This window comes from Ranitomeya imitator, chromosome 2, assembly GCF_032444005.1.
Source record: "Ranitomeya imitator isolate aRanImi1 chromosome 2, aRanImi1.pri, whole genome shotgun sequence".
In the NCBI taxonomy this organism is placed as follows: Eukaryota; Metazoa; Chordata; class Amphibia; order Anura; family Dendrobatidae; genus Ranitomeya; species Ranitomeya imitator.
In genome coordinates, this window is record NC_091283.1 from 332797955 (window position 1) to 332818439 (window position 20485).

Sequence of the window (20485 nt, forward strand, 5' to 3'; positions counted from 1 at the left end):
TGAAAAGACAATACAACCACCATTATATACCCTTAGGCCAAACCCATTAATTAACAAGCAACCAATGGTGTGGCTCCATACACCTGGAAAAAATACATCATAGTGCAACATACATATACACATATAAAAACAGTCCCACATTGCCAGCCCCCTATATATACTAGCCACTAACATAGTCCAACTACCTCTGATCGCTCGCCGTTATTATATCACACTCATAAATCCCCAATAAGTCCCCAAAGTCCACAATGTAAACAAATATCACTCGCACCAATCCGGGTACTGCATCCACGATCGTCATGGCATTGTGGGCGTGTTCAGAACAGGAGCAGTCCAATCAGCTCCTAAATCTTAGATCATGTGATCGACATATGCCCAGCATGCAGCGCTCCTCACCGCGCTAGTTCATAGACTGCTGGTCCGCATGTCAGTAGTAAACAAACACCGCCCACTCTTGTCCAATGGTGCACATTGTATTGTACATGTCCGTAACATTATCCCTGTCCGTAGCTCATATGCGCATGTCGAAGTCCCGGACTCCAGCACAATCAGCACACTGAGTCCATTTAGTCGGCAACTGCGCATGACAGAGGAATTCTCCATAGATCTCTTCATGACAGATGGTTCCAGTGAGCAGTCACATAGCGCTATAATGACGGAATCCAGCATAGTCAGCACACTGAATCTATTTAATCGGCAACTGCACCTGACACAGTAATGCTCCATAGACTTCTTCATGATAGGTGGCTCCAGTGAGCGGTCACATAGCGCTACAATCAGCGCGCAAAAGTACATCCAGGCTCATAGCTAGGTATAGTATTTTTTCCACTCCAGCTCCATAGTATACAACGGTTTACAATATGACATTTCTCCACTGGACACCTTATATATTTATCCCCAATATCGACTATTCCTATATTATGTGATCCGTTATTTTAAATATTTACATCTTTTCATATGGGCCTGTAATGAGAGACAACATATACAGAAAAAAACAAACCATCATGATAACCTAAACTCAGTCCGTATCAAACTCCTTGCAAGGACATACATACATTACAAACACCTTTGGTACCAGGGATTCCCAGCCCGTCTCCCATGCTGGTACTTGCCCAGCCTCAAGCTGCTTAGCATTTGCGATCTGACGAGAGCAGGCACATTAACTCCATAGACATATATATTTTTTTATCCTGGAAAAAATACATCCAAGCATAAAAAGGGGAAAAGAAGGGGGAAAAAATCACAATTTATAAAAAACGGATTAAGGTAGATATCAGGCGAACAGCCACATTCTATTCAGATCAAATTGATCCAGAGGCTACATTTGTATATATAGGACAGATCTAAAAGGCAACTGTTAATGAGACCACCCCTAACAAAAATAAATAGTATATAATAGAATTAAAAACAATAATACACCGATAAGGTACCACAAAGGCCCAAAAGGACCTTACAGGAGACAAATTTGTTGATAATCAATATTTAAACCTTTTGCAGAAAGAGTATCAAGCTCATAGATCCATTTCAATTCTTTTCTCTTCAGAAGGGAAACCCGATCGCCACCCCGTCTTGGCATAGGTACATCATCAATGACTCGGTATCTGAGCTGATTAACCGAGTGCCCGAACTCATGGAAGTACCTAGGTACTGGAAGGTCAATCAAATTTGTTCTAATAGTACTTTTATGCTTTGAAATTCTCGCTTTGACCTCCATTGTGGTCTCCCCTACATAGTAGAGACCACACGGGCAGCTAAGGATGTAGACCACAAAACTACTTCTGCATGTATATCGTTTCCGTATCATATACTTTTTTTCCAGTGTGGGGATGATAAAAACATGCCCCTTTGATTAAGTTATTGCAGCTTGCACATCCGAGACAGGGAAAATTACCCAGGCTCGGACGGCTTAAAGTAGTCTGCGGATCCCTCCTTGAGCTGCCCACATCAGACACCACCAACTCGTCCTTCAGATTTCTATTTCTCCTATATGAGAATAGTGGGGGCGACTGAAACTCACTCACATTGTCATGTCCCCTACCCAAAAGTGACCAGAGCCTTCGAATCACATCCGAGATCTGGCCACTCAAACCATTAAATGCTGTCACAAATGGTATCCTCTTATCAGATTCTATAGCAACCTTGGGAGTAAGGAGCTCACCTCTTCCTTTAGACAATGCTTTAATTTTGAATGTATCCAGGTCCTCCTTAGGATATCCTCTCGCCAGAAATTTTTGGCACATCTCATTAAAGGGAAGGTGCCATCAAAAAAATTTTTTTTTCAGAAATTGTAAAAATGTAAAGAATTAATGATTACATTTTCTTAAAAAATATTATCATTTGTTTATAATTTAGTAAAATATGAAAAATAATTTGAAAAGTTTTGGAATTTCCACTTTTCAACACTAGGGGGAGCAGCTGCTGAAATTTCAGAAAAACCTAGTGTACAAATAGCTCACATTACTGCACTGCAGTAATTATGGGCGGAGTCTGCTGACGTGTGTGATGTCTCCTCTCCTCTCCTTATGGGTGTTTGCTAAGGGATTAGAGAGGATGATATTCAGGAACCAAATGAGCAGCCATTTTGTTGGTGACTGCAGAGTATGGCTGCCGTCACACTATCAGTATTTGGTCAGTATTTTACCTCAGTATTTGTAGCCAAAACCAGGAGTGGAACAAATAGAGGAAAAGTATAATAGAAACATATGCACCACTTCTGCATTTATCACCCACTCCTGGTTTTGGCTACAAATACTGAGGTAAAATACTGACCAAATAATGATAGTGTGAAGGCAGCCTTATACTGACAAGTAGACAGTCACCAAGGATGGCAGGCAGCAAAAGGATTCTGGGAGATATGTGGTGGAGGGAGCAGGGTGACAGCAGCACAGAGTATTTCAGGAGAGCAGTGTGCTGGTCTATAGGGCCCCCTGTTTGGTGCGCGGAGCAGCCAGGGATTGTACATAGAGCGCTGTCTTTTATACACATGAATGGACCGTCTGCTCCACAGAAATCCAGGAAACATTTCTGCGGATTGATGGCCTGGTCTGATCCAGACTTTGCATACAGACCCCATTCCCCTCCTCAGATCCTGTCTTCTCCATCCTGTCCTGGCAATGTGTGAAAGCGAGGCGACAGGCGCAGTCCGGGGTGACGCTGGGAAGGAAATGTAGCCATATAGTAACGATAAAAATGAGACCCCTCTCTTCAGCTGCCTCACCAGCCCTGACTGCACCTAACTGGAGGTCATGCTTTACCCTCTATTACCCCAGACCCGCGTGCAGGTGCTCAGCCAGAACCACCATAGAATGGGTCCGCTTTCTGAAGATAATACTGCCATAGTGTTCTCACATAATACCGCCATATAGATCACACACAATACTATCAAATAGATCACACAATACTGTCATACAGTTCTCACATAATACCACCATATAGATCACACATAATACTGCCAGTGTTCTCACATACCGCCATATAGATCACACATAATACCGCCAGTGTTCTCACATACCGCCATATAGATCACACATAATACCACCAGTGTTCTCACATACCGCCATATAGATCACACATAATACCGCCAGTGTTCTCACATACCACCATATAGATCACACATAATACCGCCAGTGTTCTCACATACCGCCATATAGATCACACATAATACCGCCAGTGTTCTCACATACCACCATATGCTTCTCACATAATACCGCCATATAGATCACCCATAATGCCGCCACATAGATCTCACATGTATTGTAAATAAAGACTCGGCCAGAATAAAGTCCTTTATTAATCTTTTTTATACCATACCGAACGCATAATCCTCAACTCCCTCATCTCCCACAACAAAAATAATAAACCACAATGGGGAAAGACACGCAGGGGGGAGAGGAGTGCATAGGAGAGGATTAGATACTGGCTGCTGAGCCGTGTATCTAATCCTGTCCTGTGTGATACTGTGCTGCGCCGTGTATCTAATCCTATCTTGTGTGATACTGTACACAGGACAGGATTAGCTACACAGGACTAGATTAGCTACACAGGACAGAGGTAGCAGTGGTAGATGGTATATAGAGGCAGGCAGCAGTGGTAGATGGTATATAGAGGCAGGCAGCAGTCGTAGATGGTATATAGAGGCAGGCAGCAGTGGTAGATGGTATATAGAGGCAGGCAGCAGTGATAGGTGGTATATAGAGGCAGGCAGCAGTCGTAGATGGTATATAGAGGCAGGCAGCAGTGGTAGGTGGTATATAGAGGCAGGCAGCAGTCGTAGATGGTATATAGAGGCAGGCAGCAGTGGTAGATGGTATATAGAGGCAGGCAGCAGTGGTAGATGGTATATAGAGACAGGCAGCAGTGGTAGATGGTATATAGAGGCAGGCAGCAGTGGTAGGTGGTATACAGAGGCAGGTAGCGGTGGTATACAGAGGCAGGTAGCGGTGGTATACAGAGGCAGGTAGCGGTGGTATACAGGGGCTAGTAGCAGTGGTATATAGGGGCTAGTAGCAGTGGTATATAGGGGCTAGTAGCAGTGGTATATAGGGGCTAGTAGCAGTGGTATATAGGGGCTGGTAGCAGTGGTATATAGTGGCTGGTAGCAGTGGTATATAGGGGCTAGTAGCAGTGGTATATAGGGGCAGGTAGCAGTGGTATATAGGAGCAGGTAGCAGTGGTATATAGGGGCTAGTAGCAGTGGTATATAGGGGCTAGTAGCAGTGGTATATAGTGGCTGGTAGCAGTGGTATATAGGGGCTAGTAGCAGTGGTATATAGGGGCAGGTAGCAGTGGTATATAGGGGCAGGTAGCAGTGGTATATAGGAGCTAGTAGCAGTGGTATATAAGGGCTAGTAGCAGTGGTATATAGGGGCTAGTAGCAGTGGTATATAGGGGCTAGTAGCAGTGGTATATAGGGGCTAGTAGCAGTGGTATATAGGGGCTAGTAGCAGTGGTATATAGTGGCTGGTAGCAGTGGTATATAGTGGCTAGTAGCAGTGGTATATAGGGGCAGGTAGCAGTGGTATATAGGAGCAGGTAGCAGTGGTATATAGGGGCTAGTAGCAGTGGTATATAGGGGCTAGTAGCAGTGGTATATAGGGGCTAGTAGCAGTGGTATATAAGGGCTGGTAGCAGTGGTATATAGGGGCTAGTAGCAGTGGTATATAAGGGCTGGTAGCAGTGGTATATAGGAGCAGGTAGCAGTGGTATATAGGAGCAGGTAGCAGTGGTATATAGGGGCTAGTAGCAGTGGTATATAGGGGCAGGTAGCAGTGGTATATAGGGACAGGTAGCAGTGGTAGATGCATAAGAAAATAAAAACTCTGTACTTACCTTCAGTCCTCTCCCAGGAAGTGCTGAGTCATGTTCAGGGCAGAGCAGTGTGACGATCTCCCTGCTCTGCTCTGAACGGCAGTGAGCAGTGATTGCAGCCTGTGCTGTAATACTAAGTACAGGCTGCAATCACAGCTCCTGGCTGCAGATACTCACCCCGAACCTCTCTTCCCAGCAGCAGCTTCTCTCTGGCAGCTCCTGCTATGATCGCACACACTGAGCTGTGTGTGCGATGACAGAGGAAAAAAACAAAATGGCCGCGATCTCCTCTCACAGCTGTGACCTAGCAGCCCAGTGGGCGTGCCCAAGTCACAGCTGAGAGGCAGGAGGAGCGGTTGGAGCCCGACTGTTGGCTCCTATGCCCATGGCTGCCGTAAGTGAGGTGTGCAAGTGTCGTGCCCAGACACTTACACCCACACTAATGAAAATGGCGGCCTCCAGTGGCAAAAGTAAAAATGAATAAATAAAAAAGTATTAAAGTACTACATTTACTTTTGTATTAAAAATAATTGATTATATAATCAATAATTATTAATACAAAAACTAAAATCACGGCACCCTCCCTTTAAGCCTCAAATCTATAAGAGAGTCACTCGAGACAATCCTCCTGACTCTAAGGAGTTGGCTCCATGGGAGGGACTCCACCATTCTCCGTGGATGTTCACTGGAAAAATGTAAAACATTATTCCTGTCTGTCTTTTTGACAAATAGGTCAGTATATAAAAACCCTTCACTCTTATAGACGCATGTATCCAGAAATTGCATCCTGGTCTGAGAGCACTCCATCGTGAAACCCAACCCAGGGTAGATATTATTCAAAAAAAGGTAGAATTGTACGAGCTCATCATAGTCACCATCCCAAACCAGGAAGATGTCGTCGATGTAGCGCCGCCAGCCCCTAACACGGCCCCAAAACTGCAACTTGTACACGTGTTCGCCCTCCAGGACAGCCATATAGATGTTTGCATATGTAGGGGCCACATTGGACCCCATGGCTGTCCTGCGGTGCTGCAGGAAGAAATCATCCCCAAAGAGAAAAAAGTTCCTCTCGAGAATGAACTCCAGCAGCGCCAGGGCGAACCGTGCACAGTCCGGGGCCATGTCGGAGCCGGCCAGCGCCACACCGACAGCAGACAACCCCCTGGCATGCTCGATGGAGGTGTATAAAGATGTGACATCAAATGACACCAACCATGTGGTATCCCCGACCTGCACACCCTCCAAGGACCTAATGAAATCACTAGTATCCTTCACATAGGAAGGTGCAGTAACATAGTAACATAGTTAGTAAGGCCGAAAAAAGACATTTGTCCATCCAGTTCAGCCTATATTCCATCATAATAAATCCCCAGATCTACGTCCTTCTACAGAACCTAATAATTGTATGATACAATATTGTTCTGCTCCAGGAAGACATCCAGGCCTCTCTTGAACCCCTCGACTGAGTTCGCCATCACCACCTCCTCAGGCAAGCAATTCCAGATTCTCACTGCTCTAACAGTAAAGAATCCTCTTCTATGTTGGTGGAAAAACCTTCTCTCCTCCAGACGCAAAGAATGCCCCCTTGTGCCCGTCACCTTCCTTGGTATAAACAGATCCTCAGCGAGATATTTGTATTGTCCCCTTATATACTTATACATGGTTATTAGATCGCCCCTCAGTCGTCTTTTTTCTAGACTAAATAATCCTAATTTCGCTAATCTATCTGGGTATTGTAGTTCTCCCATCCCCTTTATTAATTTTGTTGCCCTCCTTTGTACTCTCTCTAGTAAATTCTATCTATTCTTTTCTAACCTGTCAGTGTGATTTTACTGTACACCGCACTGAATTGCCGGCTTTTCTATAGAACACCTCTGCATATTTCTCGAAAGTCACACTGATGGTCCATGTGTAATCCGTATTTTTCTCGCCCCCATAGACTTTCATTGGTGATTTTTGAAGGAATATGCTACAATCGCAGCATGCTGCGATTTTCTCAGCCCGTAAAATACGCCCGCGAAATATATACGGCTGATGGGAGCTGCCCCATAGAGAAACATTGGTCTGTGTCGAATGCGTTGTTTTTACATATCTCATACGTCCGTATAACTCTCTAGTGTGACCCCGGCCTTAAACTGGTGGGATCTCGTTTATATTCTAAAACGAAATGCCTAAACAGACTGTGACAGATTACACCTTTCCTAATATTATGTCTATGGCTGTTCATTTTATTATGGATCGCTTGGGTCATTTTTAGATCCCTGATATTGGATGAATCCACCTTCTCCCCCTTTTGTGCTGCTGAATGTGCTCATATGGTTCCCACTAGACCAGGTCCAGTCTTTCTGGCCAATCTTCACTTTTATAATTGACAACATTAAATGTGTAGTGCGGCCAAGTGTGAATTTCTGTACAATAACAGAGTTTCCCTTTATCCTGACTTTTCAATTTCTTATAAAATCGCCTAAGTTCATACAAGATTGTGATAAACTACATAATATACAGTACACCTTTGCCGTGATATATCTCTTAAGTTGTGTGTGGCTGATGGCTGTAATATACAGTGGTGTAAGATAGCGCTTACTGCATGTGTTGGGAGATATTCGCTTAGCAACAGGATTCAGTCACACATGCACGTTTTTCTCACAAAAACAGTCCATGCGGTTTATTTAGGCATCATAAACCGCACCGAAGGCCATGTTGCACATCACAGAGCTAACACATAGTTCATTATATACATTTTAACTCTGATACTTCATAGCATGACATTAGGTTGCAGACACTACACATGCTGGACCTTACTCCATCCAGTTACCATGGGTGATTGCACAGTTCATTAACTGACCCCTTGTCAGTGCACACAGTTCCCCATACTCTGGGTTACCTTCCAGGAGCTCCTGCTCCACACGCTGACTCCTGTCAGTCCTCTCCCAGGGAAGCTGCCGAACTGGGATCACCATCCCAGACCATGCCTTGCTCACCAGGCCACCTGACAGTCCAGATCCTCAGATGGGCCGTAGCTCCCCCAATGCAGTGCCATCACAGACTCTGCATACATGCCTTTCCAGGTGCTCTTCAGGAAGTTCTACTCCCAGGATCTTCCAACACAGGCCTTTCAGTGCGCTATTCAGGGATCCGATCCTAATCCCAGGATCTCCCAACACACAAGTCTTCAGGTCCACGGCCTCTGTGCGCTTTTCAGGGATCCGGTCCACACACACTCTCCCCCACAAAGACCATTTGACCACACTATGGTCACATTATGTAGTTGTAACCACTCCCATAGTTGGGTGGTATGTGTGGTTAGCCAGACCCGCCCAGCTCTCCAAATAACCTTGCAAGCCTCCCTTTACGACTATGCAAATACTCGTGGGACTACAGGTCCCAGAACAACAACATTACTTCAGGCTTACAGCGCAGACTCCGTCTGCGACAGATACCGGCCATTTACAATCCTACCGGTCACCGTTTCACCATCATAATCACAGATAAACCTCCATGCGCATCCTGAGGATCACATACAGCGCCCCCTAGCTGCAGCATGGGTCACTGCATCAAAGTGGGTACAGAAAGTATTCAGGCCCCTTTAAATTTTTCACTCCTTGTTTCATTGCAGCCATTTGGTAAATTCAAAAAAGTCATTCTTTTTTCTCATTAATGCACACTCATGCACCCCATGTTGACTGAAAAAAAACAGAAATGTAGTAATTTTTGCAAATTTATTAAAATAAGAAAAACTGAAATATCACATGGTCATAAGTGTTCAGACCCTTTCCTCAGTATTGAGTAGAAGCACCCTTTGGAGCTAGTACAGCCATGAGTCTTCTTGAGAATGATGCAACAAGTTTTTCACACCTGGATTTGGGGATCATCTGCCATTCCTCCTTGCAGATCCTCTCCAGTTCCGTCAGGTTGGATGGTGAATGTTAGTGGACAGCCATTTTCAGGTCTCTCTAGAGATGCTCAATTGGGTTTAGGTCAGGGCTCTGGCTGAGCCAGTCAAGAATGGTCACAGAGTTGTTCTGAAGCCACTCCTTTGTTATTTTAGCTGTGTGCTTAGGTTCATTGTCTTGTTGGAAGGTGAACCTTTGGCCCAGTCTGAGGTTCAGAGCACTCTGGAAGAGGTTTTCGTCCAGAATATCTCTGTACTTGGCCGCATTCATGCTTCCTTCAGTTGCAACCAGTCATCCTGTCCCTGCAGCTGAAAAACACCCCATAGCATGATGCTGCCACCACCATGTTTCACTGATGGGATTGTAGACTGGGAGCCCTTCTTGTGTTTTTTTTTCTAGCAAACTCTATGCGGGCTTTCATATTCTTACACTGAGGAGAAGCTTCCGTCGGGCCACTCTGCCATAAAGGCCCGACTGGTGGAGGGCTGCAGTGATAGTTGACTTTGTAGAACTTTCTCCCATCTCCCTAATGCATCGCTGGAGCTCAGCCACCTTGATCCTGGGGTTCTTCTTTACCTCTCTCACCAAGGCTCTTCTCCCACTATTGCTCAGTTTGGCTGGACGGCCAGGTCTAGGAAGACTTCTGGTGGTCCCAATCTTCTTCCATTTAAGGATTATTGAGGCCAGTGTGCTCTTAGGAACCTTGAGTACTGCAGAAATTCTGTTGTAACCTTGGCCAGATCTATGCATTGCCACAATTCTTTCTCTGAGCTCCTTGGCCAGTTCCTTTTGACCTCATGATTCTCATTTGGTCTGACATGCACTGTGAGCTGTGAGGTCTTATAAAGACAGGTGTGTGCCTTTCCAGGTGGAATCGAGATATACCCGCGCCTATTAACAAATTGAATGCCACTGTCAAACTCTGACAGTGGCATTTAAATTTCACTTTTGTAAATGGCGCCAGAAATATGCACGCCGGTGACCCCTGTCACATGATTGCGGGTCACCGGTGTGTTTGCATGACAACCTCCTGGAAACCTCTATGGTTGTCAGTTCCGGCTTCCTGTGAGCGCCACCCAGTGGTCAGCGCTCATAGCAAGTGAGTAAATCTGCTATATAGAGGCGATCTGAACATCGCCTGTATGTAGCAGAGCCGATAGAGTTGTGGCAGCTTATAGCATGCCGAAAGTAAAACAAAAAAGTTTTAAAAATATAAAAATTAAAAAATCTAAGTGCAAATTGCCCTCCCTTTCTCCCCATTCAAAATAAAACAATAAAAATCAATCTATCGATAAATCTATCTATCGATAAAAAAAAGGATTAACCTGATTGCTAAACGGCGTAGCGAGAAAAAACATAAAAACGCCAGAATTACGTTTGTTTGGTCACCACTTCATTGCATTAAAATGCAATAATGGGAGATCAAAAGAACGTATCTGCACCAAAATGGTATAATTAAAAATATCAGCGCACAAAAAGTAAGCCCTCACCTAACCGAAGAACACGAAAAATGGAGATGCTACAGGTATCAGAAAATGGCGCAATTTTGTTTTTATTCAACAAAATTTGGAATATTGTTTCACCACTTAGATAGTTTCAGTTTCAGCATTTAGTGAACCTAGTAAAAAAGTCAAACAAATAACAAGTGTGAGATTGCACTTTTTTTTGCAATTTCACCACACTTGGAATTTTTTTCTTGTTTTCTAGTATACCACATGGTAAAACCAATGGTGTCGTTCATATTCACAACTTGTCCCGCAAAAAATCAAGCCCTCACATGGCCATATTGAAAAATAAAAAAGTTATGGCTCTGGGAAGGAGGGGAGCGAAAAACGAAAATGCAAAACTGAAAAAGACTTCGGGGGTAACTTAAACACAGCTGGCCTCCAATGAAGGAGTAGAACCATCTCAAGGAGGATCACAAGGAAATGGACAGCATGTAACTTAAATATGAGTGTCTGAGCAATGGGTCTGAAGACTTATGACCATGTGATATGAATTTTTCTTTTTTATTAAATTTGCTAAAATTTCTATATTTCTGTTTTTTTCCAGTCAAGATGGGGTGCAGAGTGTTAATGAGAAAAAAATGAACTTTTTTGAATTTACCAAATGGCTGCAATGAAACAAAGAGTGAAAAATTTAAATGGGTCTGAATACTTTCCGTACCCACTGTACATTTATTCACACCTGCAGGAGATGTCTTGGCTCGAGCCCTAGTTTCATGAATTCACTCCACGTCATAAATGACATTATGTATTCAATCTTAAATAATTCAGATTGTGCAGTAATCTCTCCTGAAATGAGGACACTAATACTTTCTCTACTCTTCTGGTCTGGACTCATAGTAGCCCCAATGGTCCACCATAAATGAGTGCAACTCCAGTTTAGTGTCTGAGTTCTCCCCTCATATATACCGTATATACTCGAGTATAAGCCGAGATTTTCAGCCCAAATTTTTGGGCTGAAAGTGCCCCCCTCGGCTTATACTCGAGTCACGGTAGTGGTGGGGTCGGCGGGTGAGGGCGAGAGGGCGCTGAGGTATACTTACCTAGTCCCAGCGATCCTCGCGCTGTCCCTGCCTTCCTCCCCGTCTTCTGTGCTGCAGCGTCTTCCCCTCTTCAGCGGTCACGTGGGACCACTCATTAGAGATATGAATAAGCGGCTCCACCTCCCATAGGGGCGGAGCCGCCTATTCATTTCTCTAATCAGCGGTGCCGGTGACCGCTGACAGGAAGATGCTGCAGCACAGAAGACGGGGAGGAAGGCAGGGACAGCGCGAGGATCGCTGGGACTAGGTAAGTATGTTATATTCACCTGTCCGCGTTCCAGCCGCCGGGCGTCGCTCCATCTTCCCGGCGCCTCCATCTTCCCGGCGTCTGCGCTCTGACTGTTCAGGCAGAGGGCGCGATGACGCATATAGTGTGCGCGGCGCCCTCTGCCTGATCAGTCAGAGCAGAGACGCCGGGAAGATGGAGGCGCCGGGACCGGACGCTGGGAGCTGCAATCAAGGGAGGTGAGTATGTGGTTTTTTTTTTTTTATTGCAGCAGCAGCAGCAGCAGCGGCAGCACAGATTTATGTGCAGCATCTATGGGGGCAGTATGAACGGCACACAGCACTATATGGGGGCAGTATGAACGGCACACAGCACTATATGGGGGCAGTATGAACGGCACACAGCACTATATGGGGGCAGTATGAACGGCACACAGCACTATATGGGGGCAGTATGAACGGCACACAGCACTATATGAGGCATCTGTGCAGCATCTATGGGGGCAGTATGAACGGCACACAGCACTATATGGGGGCAGTATGAACGGCACACAGCACTATATGGGGCATCTGTGCAGCATCTATGGGGGCAGTATGAACGGCACACAGCACTATATGGGGCATCTGTGCAGCATCTATGGGGCAGTATGAACGGCACACAGCACTATATGGGGCATCTGTGCAGCATTTATGGGGAAATATGAACGGTGCAGAGCACTATATGGCACAGCTATGGGGAAATAATGATCTATTTTTATTTTTGAAATTCACCGGTAAATGCTACATTTCCACCCTAGGCTTATACTCGAGTCAATAAGTTTTCCCAGTTTTTTGTGGCAAAATTAGGGGGGTCGGCTTATACTCGGGTCGGCTTATACTCGAGTATATACGGTATGTTGTTGTTGAGGATGTATCATATATTTTTTCTTGCAAGTTCATTTTTTATGATAGTTTGATTGTGGTGGGATCGGCCTGTCTCACTTATCTGAGTCTGTAAACTCCCTGGTAGTGTTTAAAAAAGGTTTCAATTTCCTCTTCCAAATGCCTGAGATCAAATTTTAAGATCACTCAGCTCTGCAGTATTATAAAAAGTTCTATTGAAATGTCTATTTCTTCTTGACATTCATGTGACAGAAAATATTGGTCCTTACGATAGTTTATATTGCTTAGAGCCATCGAGTCCCATACACCAATTACTCCAGAGAAGTTTCACCACTACTCTTTTTTTTCTTTCCTGAGGATGATTGTTCAGCTTGATTATTTCAGTAGATGTGTTATTGTCTATAGTCAGTTTTGTCCATCATCCTTCTTTAACCCCTCTACATGGATTTGGACTTAAGGTACCGTCACATTTAGCGACGCTGCAGCGATCTAGACAACGATGCCGATCGCTGCAGCGTCGCTGTGTGGTCGCTGGAGAGCTGTCACACGATTCCGAAGTCCCCGAGCAACCAGGGTAAACATCGGGTTACTAAGCGCAGGGCCACGCTTAGTAACCCGATGTTTACCCTGGTTACCAGTGTAAATGTAAAAAAAACAAACACTACATACTTACATTCCGGTGTCTGTCGCGTCCCCCGGCGTTCTGCTTCTCTGCACTGTAAGCGCCGGCCGTAAAGCAGAGTGGTGACGTCACCGCTGTGCTCTGCTTTACAGCCAGCCGGCGCTGACACAGTGCAGGGAAGCAGAACGCCGGGGGACGCGACAGACACCGGAATGTAAGTATGTAGTGTTTGTTTTTTTTTACATTTACACTGGTAACCAGGGTAAATATCGGGTTACTGAGCGCGGCCCTGCACTTAGTAACCCGATGTTTACCCTGGTTACCATTGAAGACATCGCTGAATCGGCGTCACACACGCCGATTCAGCGATGTCTGCGGGAGATCCAGCGACAAAATAAAGTTCTGGCCTTTCTGCTCCGACCAACGATGTCACAGCAGGATCCAGATCGCTGCTGCGCGTCAAACACAACGATATCGCTATCCAGGACGCTGTAACGTCACGGATCGCTAGCGATATCGTTGTTAAGTTGTTCAGTGTGAAGGTACCATTACACAGAGACCCCTAGGCTTGGGCACAGTGTTATCTGCTGTTCTGTGGAGTAAGATGGGAAGAAGAATAGACAGATAACCATGTCAGAACTACAAGGCCAGAGAAAATACTAACTCAGGAGACATAAGAGCAGCCAGTAAACAGGCCGAGGTCACAACAGGAAACAAATACACAAGCCGGGAGCTGAGCACAGAGGACTGAACTACAGGAGATCAAGGCTGTATCTGGCAGATTCTGGCAATATGCTTCAAGCTTTAGTAAGGTGTGGTGCTTTCGAAGTCCAACTCTGATTGCCCAAGGTGTTCACAATCTCAGGCTGACATATTGCATATGCTTTGGCATTGTCCCAGATTGTAATCCTTTTGGATTGTAGTGTTGAACTGCGTTGGAGTGGTGTACGGGTGCGTTATCCCTAGGGATCCGTTGATATGTATGTTAGGGTATGTGGAGGAAACTTTAACTGACAATACAACTAAAATTGTAATTGCAAAGTTGTTTATTGCAAGGAAACTGATTGCAATATATTGGATCAGAGAGGAGCCTCCGGCCAGATGTGAATTCATTGCTCAAACGAACCACATAATTGAATCTGTGAAAAGTATTTAGACCAGGAGAGACAAGCTGGATTTCTTCCATAGGATGGGATTAATTAATGCTATACCAGTGTGTGTGTGTATGTATGTGTGTATATATATATATATATATATATATATATATATATATATAGTATTATAGAGTGGAACTTATGGTAAGCTGGAACTCTGTTTGATATTGTCAACTATGGACGAATTATTGTTTGCTCCTGATCTCCTGATATGGTCTCCATCGGGGGGGGGGGGTTAATTTAATGTAAAACATAAAATGAGTATGAACATGTGATTTGTTGTAAATCTTGTTATGGTTAATACAAATTTATCTGATTAAAAAAGGTATGGTGGTTTCCAATTGGCTAAAACAGGGAGCAGATTACTGCGGCTGACAGCACACATACCCATACTGCCAGACTGGATGGTACTACAGATGACAGGCTCCCTAATCTAAGTGGCTGGGCAGAGTCTGTACCGCCCAGAGATTCTGGTTCCAACCCCACCTCTGTTACCAGCATCACCTGCAGAATGAGTAAGGCCGCGTCTGGTGTCCGAAGCAGACGTTGCAGGAGCAGATCCCAGAGGAGATGGGGCGCACCATTTGCAGCATCCCTAATATGACAAAATTGCAGAAAATCAGAGCAGATGAAATCCCTTTAAAGTGACTCCATTTTGTTAATTATAACACTCAATGAATTAATCTATAGGAATAGTGACTATTTTGACTCCACTGGCAGTTTCCAGATATGAGCACGCGCAGTGAATGTTGGAAAGTGAAAATTGCAAATATCCCAAGTTATTACCCAACACATAGTGCCCAGATTGTGCTCTGGGAGATACACATGCCGTAAAATAAGTGGTTTCTTCTCACTATAGTAATGCCAAAAGCATGGATGCTTAATGTGGTTTGAGCACAGTCTAGTAAACTGTAAACTGTCATTGTCTTGGTGAATAATTCAATAATTTTGCATAACTTGACATTTTTACAGACCGTTTAAGTAGAAATGTTCACAAATATAGAATTAAAGGATATTTTATTCTAAAATAATAATTGGTTTTATTCTTGTCAGATGAGTGTACCAGGAGATCAGCAGGACAGCTGACATCTTCAATGTTTAAATCAGATGATCTTGAGATACCACAGGATACAATTGAAGGGAATGCCATTACTCCAGATATACCATCATCCCTTCACAGCAAAGATCAATCATCCGATCCTTTGGAACAGGTCCTGTCTTCTGATTCATTACTGACTACTAAGGAAAATCAAAGTCACAAAATAAGCATTAAAAAACGAACTTCTCCTAAAGCAATGAAGACCTTTTCATTTTCAGAATATGAAAATAGTTTTCCCCTTGAAAAGTCCTTTATCAAACAACAAATCCTTCACAAAGCAGACAATAGATTTTCTTGTTCCAAGTGTGGGAGATGTTTTAACCAGAAATCAGATTTTGTCAGTCACCAGAGAATTCACACAGGGGAGAAGCCATTTTCATGTTCAGAATGTGGAAAATATTTTATTCGGAAAGGGCAGCTTGTTACTCACCAAAGAACTCACACAGGAGAGAAGCCTTTTTCCTGTTCAGAATGTGGGAAATGTTTTCTAGATAAATCAGGTCTTAACAGACATCATAGATCTCACACAGGGGAAAAGCCTTTTTCCTGTTCAGAGTGTGGGAAATGTTTTATCCACAAAGCGCATCTTGTTACTCACCAGAAAACCCACACACGGGAGAAGCCTTTTTCCTGTTCAGAATGTGGGAAATGTTTTAACCACATAAGGCATCTTGTTAGCCACCAGATAACCCACACAGGGGAGAAGCCTTTTTCCTGTTCAGAATGTGGGAAATGTTTTAACGTGAAAGCGAATCTTGTTACCCACCAGAAAATCCACACAGGCGAGAAGCCTTTTTCCTGTTCAGAATGTTGGAAATGTTTTAACCAGAAAGCGAATCTTGTTACCCACCAGAAAACCCACACAGGGGAGAAGCCTTTTTCCTGTCCAGAATGTGGGAAATGTTTTAGCCATAAACAACATCTTGTTAGCCACCAGAAAACCCACACAGGGGAGAAGCCTTTTTCCTGTTCAGAATGTGGGAAATGTTTTAATCAGAAATCGAATCTTGTTACCCACCAAAAAAATCACACAGGGGTGAAGCCTTTTTCCTGTTCAGAATGTGGGAAATGTTTTAAACAGAAATGTTATCTTGTTACCCACCTAAGAACTCACACAGGGGAGAAGCCATTTTCATGTTTATAATGTGGAAAATGTTTTGTGAAGAAGCCATCTCTTTCTAGCCACCAAAGAATTCACACAGGGGAGAAGCTTTTTTTATGTTCTTAATTGTTTTTACATAGTCCCATCAAGTGCTTCTCACTAAATTAGAATATTATCAAAAATGTAATTTATTTAAGTTTTTCAATGCAATAAGTCAAACTCTTATATTATATAGAGTCATTACAGAGTGATCTATCTCAAGTGTTTATTTCTGTTGATGACTATATCCTACAACCAATGAAAACCCCAAAGTCATTGTCAGTAAATTAGAATAAAAACACCTGCAAAGGCTTCCTAAACATTTAAAAAAAGGCCCCTTAGTCTGTTTCAGACTTAGTCTCCACAATCATGATGAAGACTGTTGACTGGACAGATGTCTAGAAAGCAGTCATTGACACACTCCAAAAGAAGGGTAAGCCACTGTGAAATATATTCGTATTTCAATAATAAAAAAAAATTATAGATTAGTTAATATATGCAGGTTCTAACTAGCAAATAGATACTCTGGATAGTGAGGGACTGAGTTATTCTGAGGATTTGAGTCTATAGATCTGTTCTCTGTCAGAACTATAAGGCTTTTGTCAGAACTGTCAATATGTGGCTATTTGGAGATAGGCACTTGTTCTTAAAGGACACAGGCTATATGCTTAAGTATTTCAAAATGAGGTAATGTACAAAAAACTAATATGCATATTTGGCAAGTTACTAGTGTTCTAATATGGTAGAGACTACGAACATAGTGGTAGATCACCTTATGTGGTTATGAGACAAGAAAAATAGAAACCAATGTAAGGCTATGGGTCAAAATAGTATATAAGCCGACCTAACTCCTGTTCAGACAGATCTCTCATAGTTTGAGAATCTCCAACTCGGACCACATCAACTTCAAGACCATATGTAAGAACCACTGAATGCTTGTTTTCTCTTTTATAATCGAATACTTATTTTTGGGTGCTATGAACTTACTTTTCTTCATTTTTGTAATCACTTTTTGAATAAACATTAAACAAGATTTATCCACACAATTCAATATTGCTTTCCTTTCTATCTTCACCGTGCCCTTACTTAAATAAAAGTAAGAAAGTGTTATTTTTTCTAACATTTTGGCGAGCCCAGCCAAATCTGATTTGTGCGCTATTTTGTGTGGATTCGTTTCCCTTGCACACGGGGAGGAGAGCTCTGCTAAACACCTGTTGTCAAGGCGCAGGAATTCCACTATTTCACATCGCAAGGATCAGACAGAGCCTACAGACAGTGAGTATTCGTGTCTCCAACCATAAAGAGCTGCATGTGTCCCATCCAGATGGAGGTCCGAGGATTTTAGTAAAGACACAGAGGACCATCCATTGACGGTTGGATCAATCCAGGAGAGGAAAAGACATTCCATAGGTGAGAAAATGGATTTTATTCATGATTATTCTAAGAAAAGTAGAATATAGTTTAAGTTTGTTCATAGCCATACAGATTCACAATTATGGTCTAGTTTGTATAGCCAATGTGAAGCAGAGAATCTTAAAATTGATAAGTGGTTTTTCTCAGTAAAAAAAAGTTACAGAGAAAGCTTCAAAATGTCATGCAAACTGAAACACAAACACATAAAGCATGTACTATCACACAAGACATTGGTCATACTGACACACAAGGTGGCACAAGAGTCTGACAGGGATTACTTCGATTGTCGACATTGTTTGATATTGTCAGAACATAATAAACAATTGGAAGATCAAATTTATCCACAAACAGAATTATTGTCCAAATTGCACCAAGATATATAAAAGGCTTTTGTTCTTACACGATCAAACAAAGACAATGCCGCCACATCCTATGTACCAGACACACAAGATCCAGATGTTTCAGTAGAAGATTTACAGGCAGATGAACTACAACGGAAAAATTCCATGTCAGAGCGGCACGCATTAATCTGAAAATACACGATCAGTTAATAAAAATTGTAAAAGACATTCCAAACTTCAATGACAAGATGGATGCCTTATATAATGCGGATATTTTTTAATCAAACACAGATAAATTCAGTCTTAATGATGAACAAAAAAACAAGAAATTCACAGTATGGTTACCCTCACATATGGGAAAAATATTACAGACCACAACCAGATTAATTGAGGATCATGAATTGACACATAGTACAAAAGAAGACAGACTTAGACAATTAATACTGTTTTTTACAGGCGAGGCCACGCCTAAAATTGATATTCTGGAAAATGTACGAACTAATATTTATGATCACACATTTGCATTTTTGGTAAAATATGAACAGACCTATAGGATGGTGATGGATCTTAGGCCTCATCAGGAGCCAACTTCCATGATCAGATTTTTTGTAAGAAAGTTCAAATATTTAGATCCTGCCTTAGTGTAATTGGTTAATACTCAGCCCTCGTTTCAAGAAGCAACAGTTTTTATTGACAGAGTAAGGAGATCCATGAAACAAAATCAGGTCAAGGCTAAAATAGCTGTAGTTCATGAGAAAGAAGACAGTCAGCTGAAACCTAGACCCACAGTAACATCCAAGAGATTACACAGAGATTACATTGATCATAGAGGTAAAAATGCTACACAAAGGAACAATATCCATTGTTATTTTTGTGGTATACCTGGACACTTAAAATGGCAGTGTAGTAAATTCTGAGAGCAGAATCAGAGACAGGTACACAAGGAACAGGTAAGCTTATAAGGGAAAATGAACTCATGCCAAATTCATCCACCAAACCTTCCGCACCTCCATTACATTCTTCTGCACCCACTCACACTGACAACAGACAAGCGCAGTCACCGTATGCACCATTAACTAGACAGATCAGAGAGATGACCGTGAAGGAAACAGAGTCCAGGGACAGAATTCCAAGTGCTTTGAAAAAGGACATTGGTCTTCTCCCATGTCCTCTATCTTTCTGACAATCACAGTCTACACCTATACCCCATTCATTGGAATTTGTGACTCGTTACATTGGGCGACTGTGGAAGACCATTTATCACAAAAAAAATTAGCAGGATTGAATGTTGTATTTCTTATTGATTAAGCCTGGAGCACAATTAAGTGTTACAAATCTTGATTTGAAGTTACAGCCAGATTCACCAGTTTGTACAATTGTTGGTTCTAGTGGAAAGGTGGAACTAAAGCAACTTTAGCTACCAATGTGATATTGGAAATGCCTAGTTCTTTCAAAACAGGAATTGACATTTGGTATTGTTGTGATTCTGAAAATATACTTGGCACAGATTTTATGCAGAAATTCGGATGGGTAGTCGATCTAGGAAATCAAGTGATCTGGTAAAATTCTAATGATTGTAAACCTGTAGTTATTCATCCTAGTGATTATGGCCATGTTGGAAGTATTTACTTAAATGATGTTGTGTCATCAGACCATTTGTGGCCTGAAACTGGTGGTGATTAGGTATTGACAGAAATTGCACAGCTTTTTCCATCTCTTTGGGCTCAGTTCAGGAATGAGGTTGGTACAATGAAGGATGTTGTTGTAAATGTGGAAGGGCGAGATCCTCCGCCACAGCGTCAGAACCAATTAATTCCAGAGGCAATTTATACTATGTCAAAGATCATACAGGAATTGTTA

The 20485-nt window shown here is 42.9% G+C and overlaps 1 protein-coding gene across 1 annotated transcript in view; it reads left to right on the forward strand.

Annotated features, from left to right (window-relative positions):
• Window positions 1–17922, forward strand: part of LOC138663593 (zinc finger protein 419-like) — a 114519-nt gene extending 96597 nt beyond the window's left edge. The window contains exon 11 of the mRNA XM_069749853.1: window positions 15685–17922. Within this exon, the coding sequence (XP_069605954.1) occupies window positions 15685–16874 (1190 nt within the window). The 3' untranslated portion in view covers window positions 16875–17922. The remainder of the gene's footprint in view (window positions 1–15684) is intronic.
• The last annotated feature ends 2563 nt before the right edge of the window (window positions 17923–20485 follow it).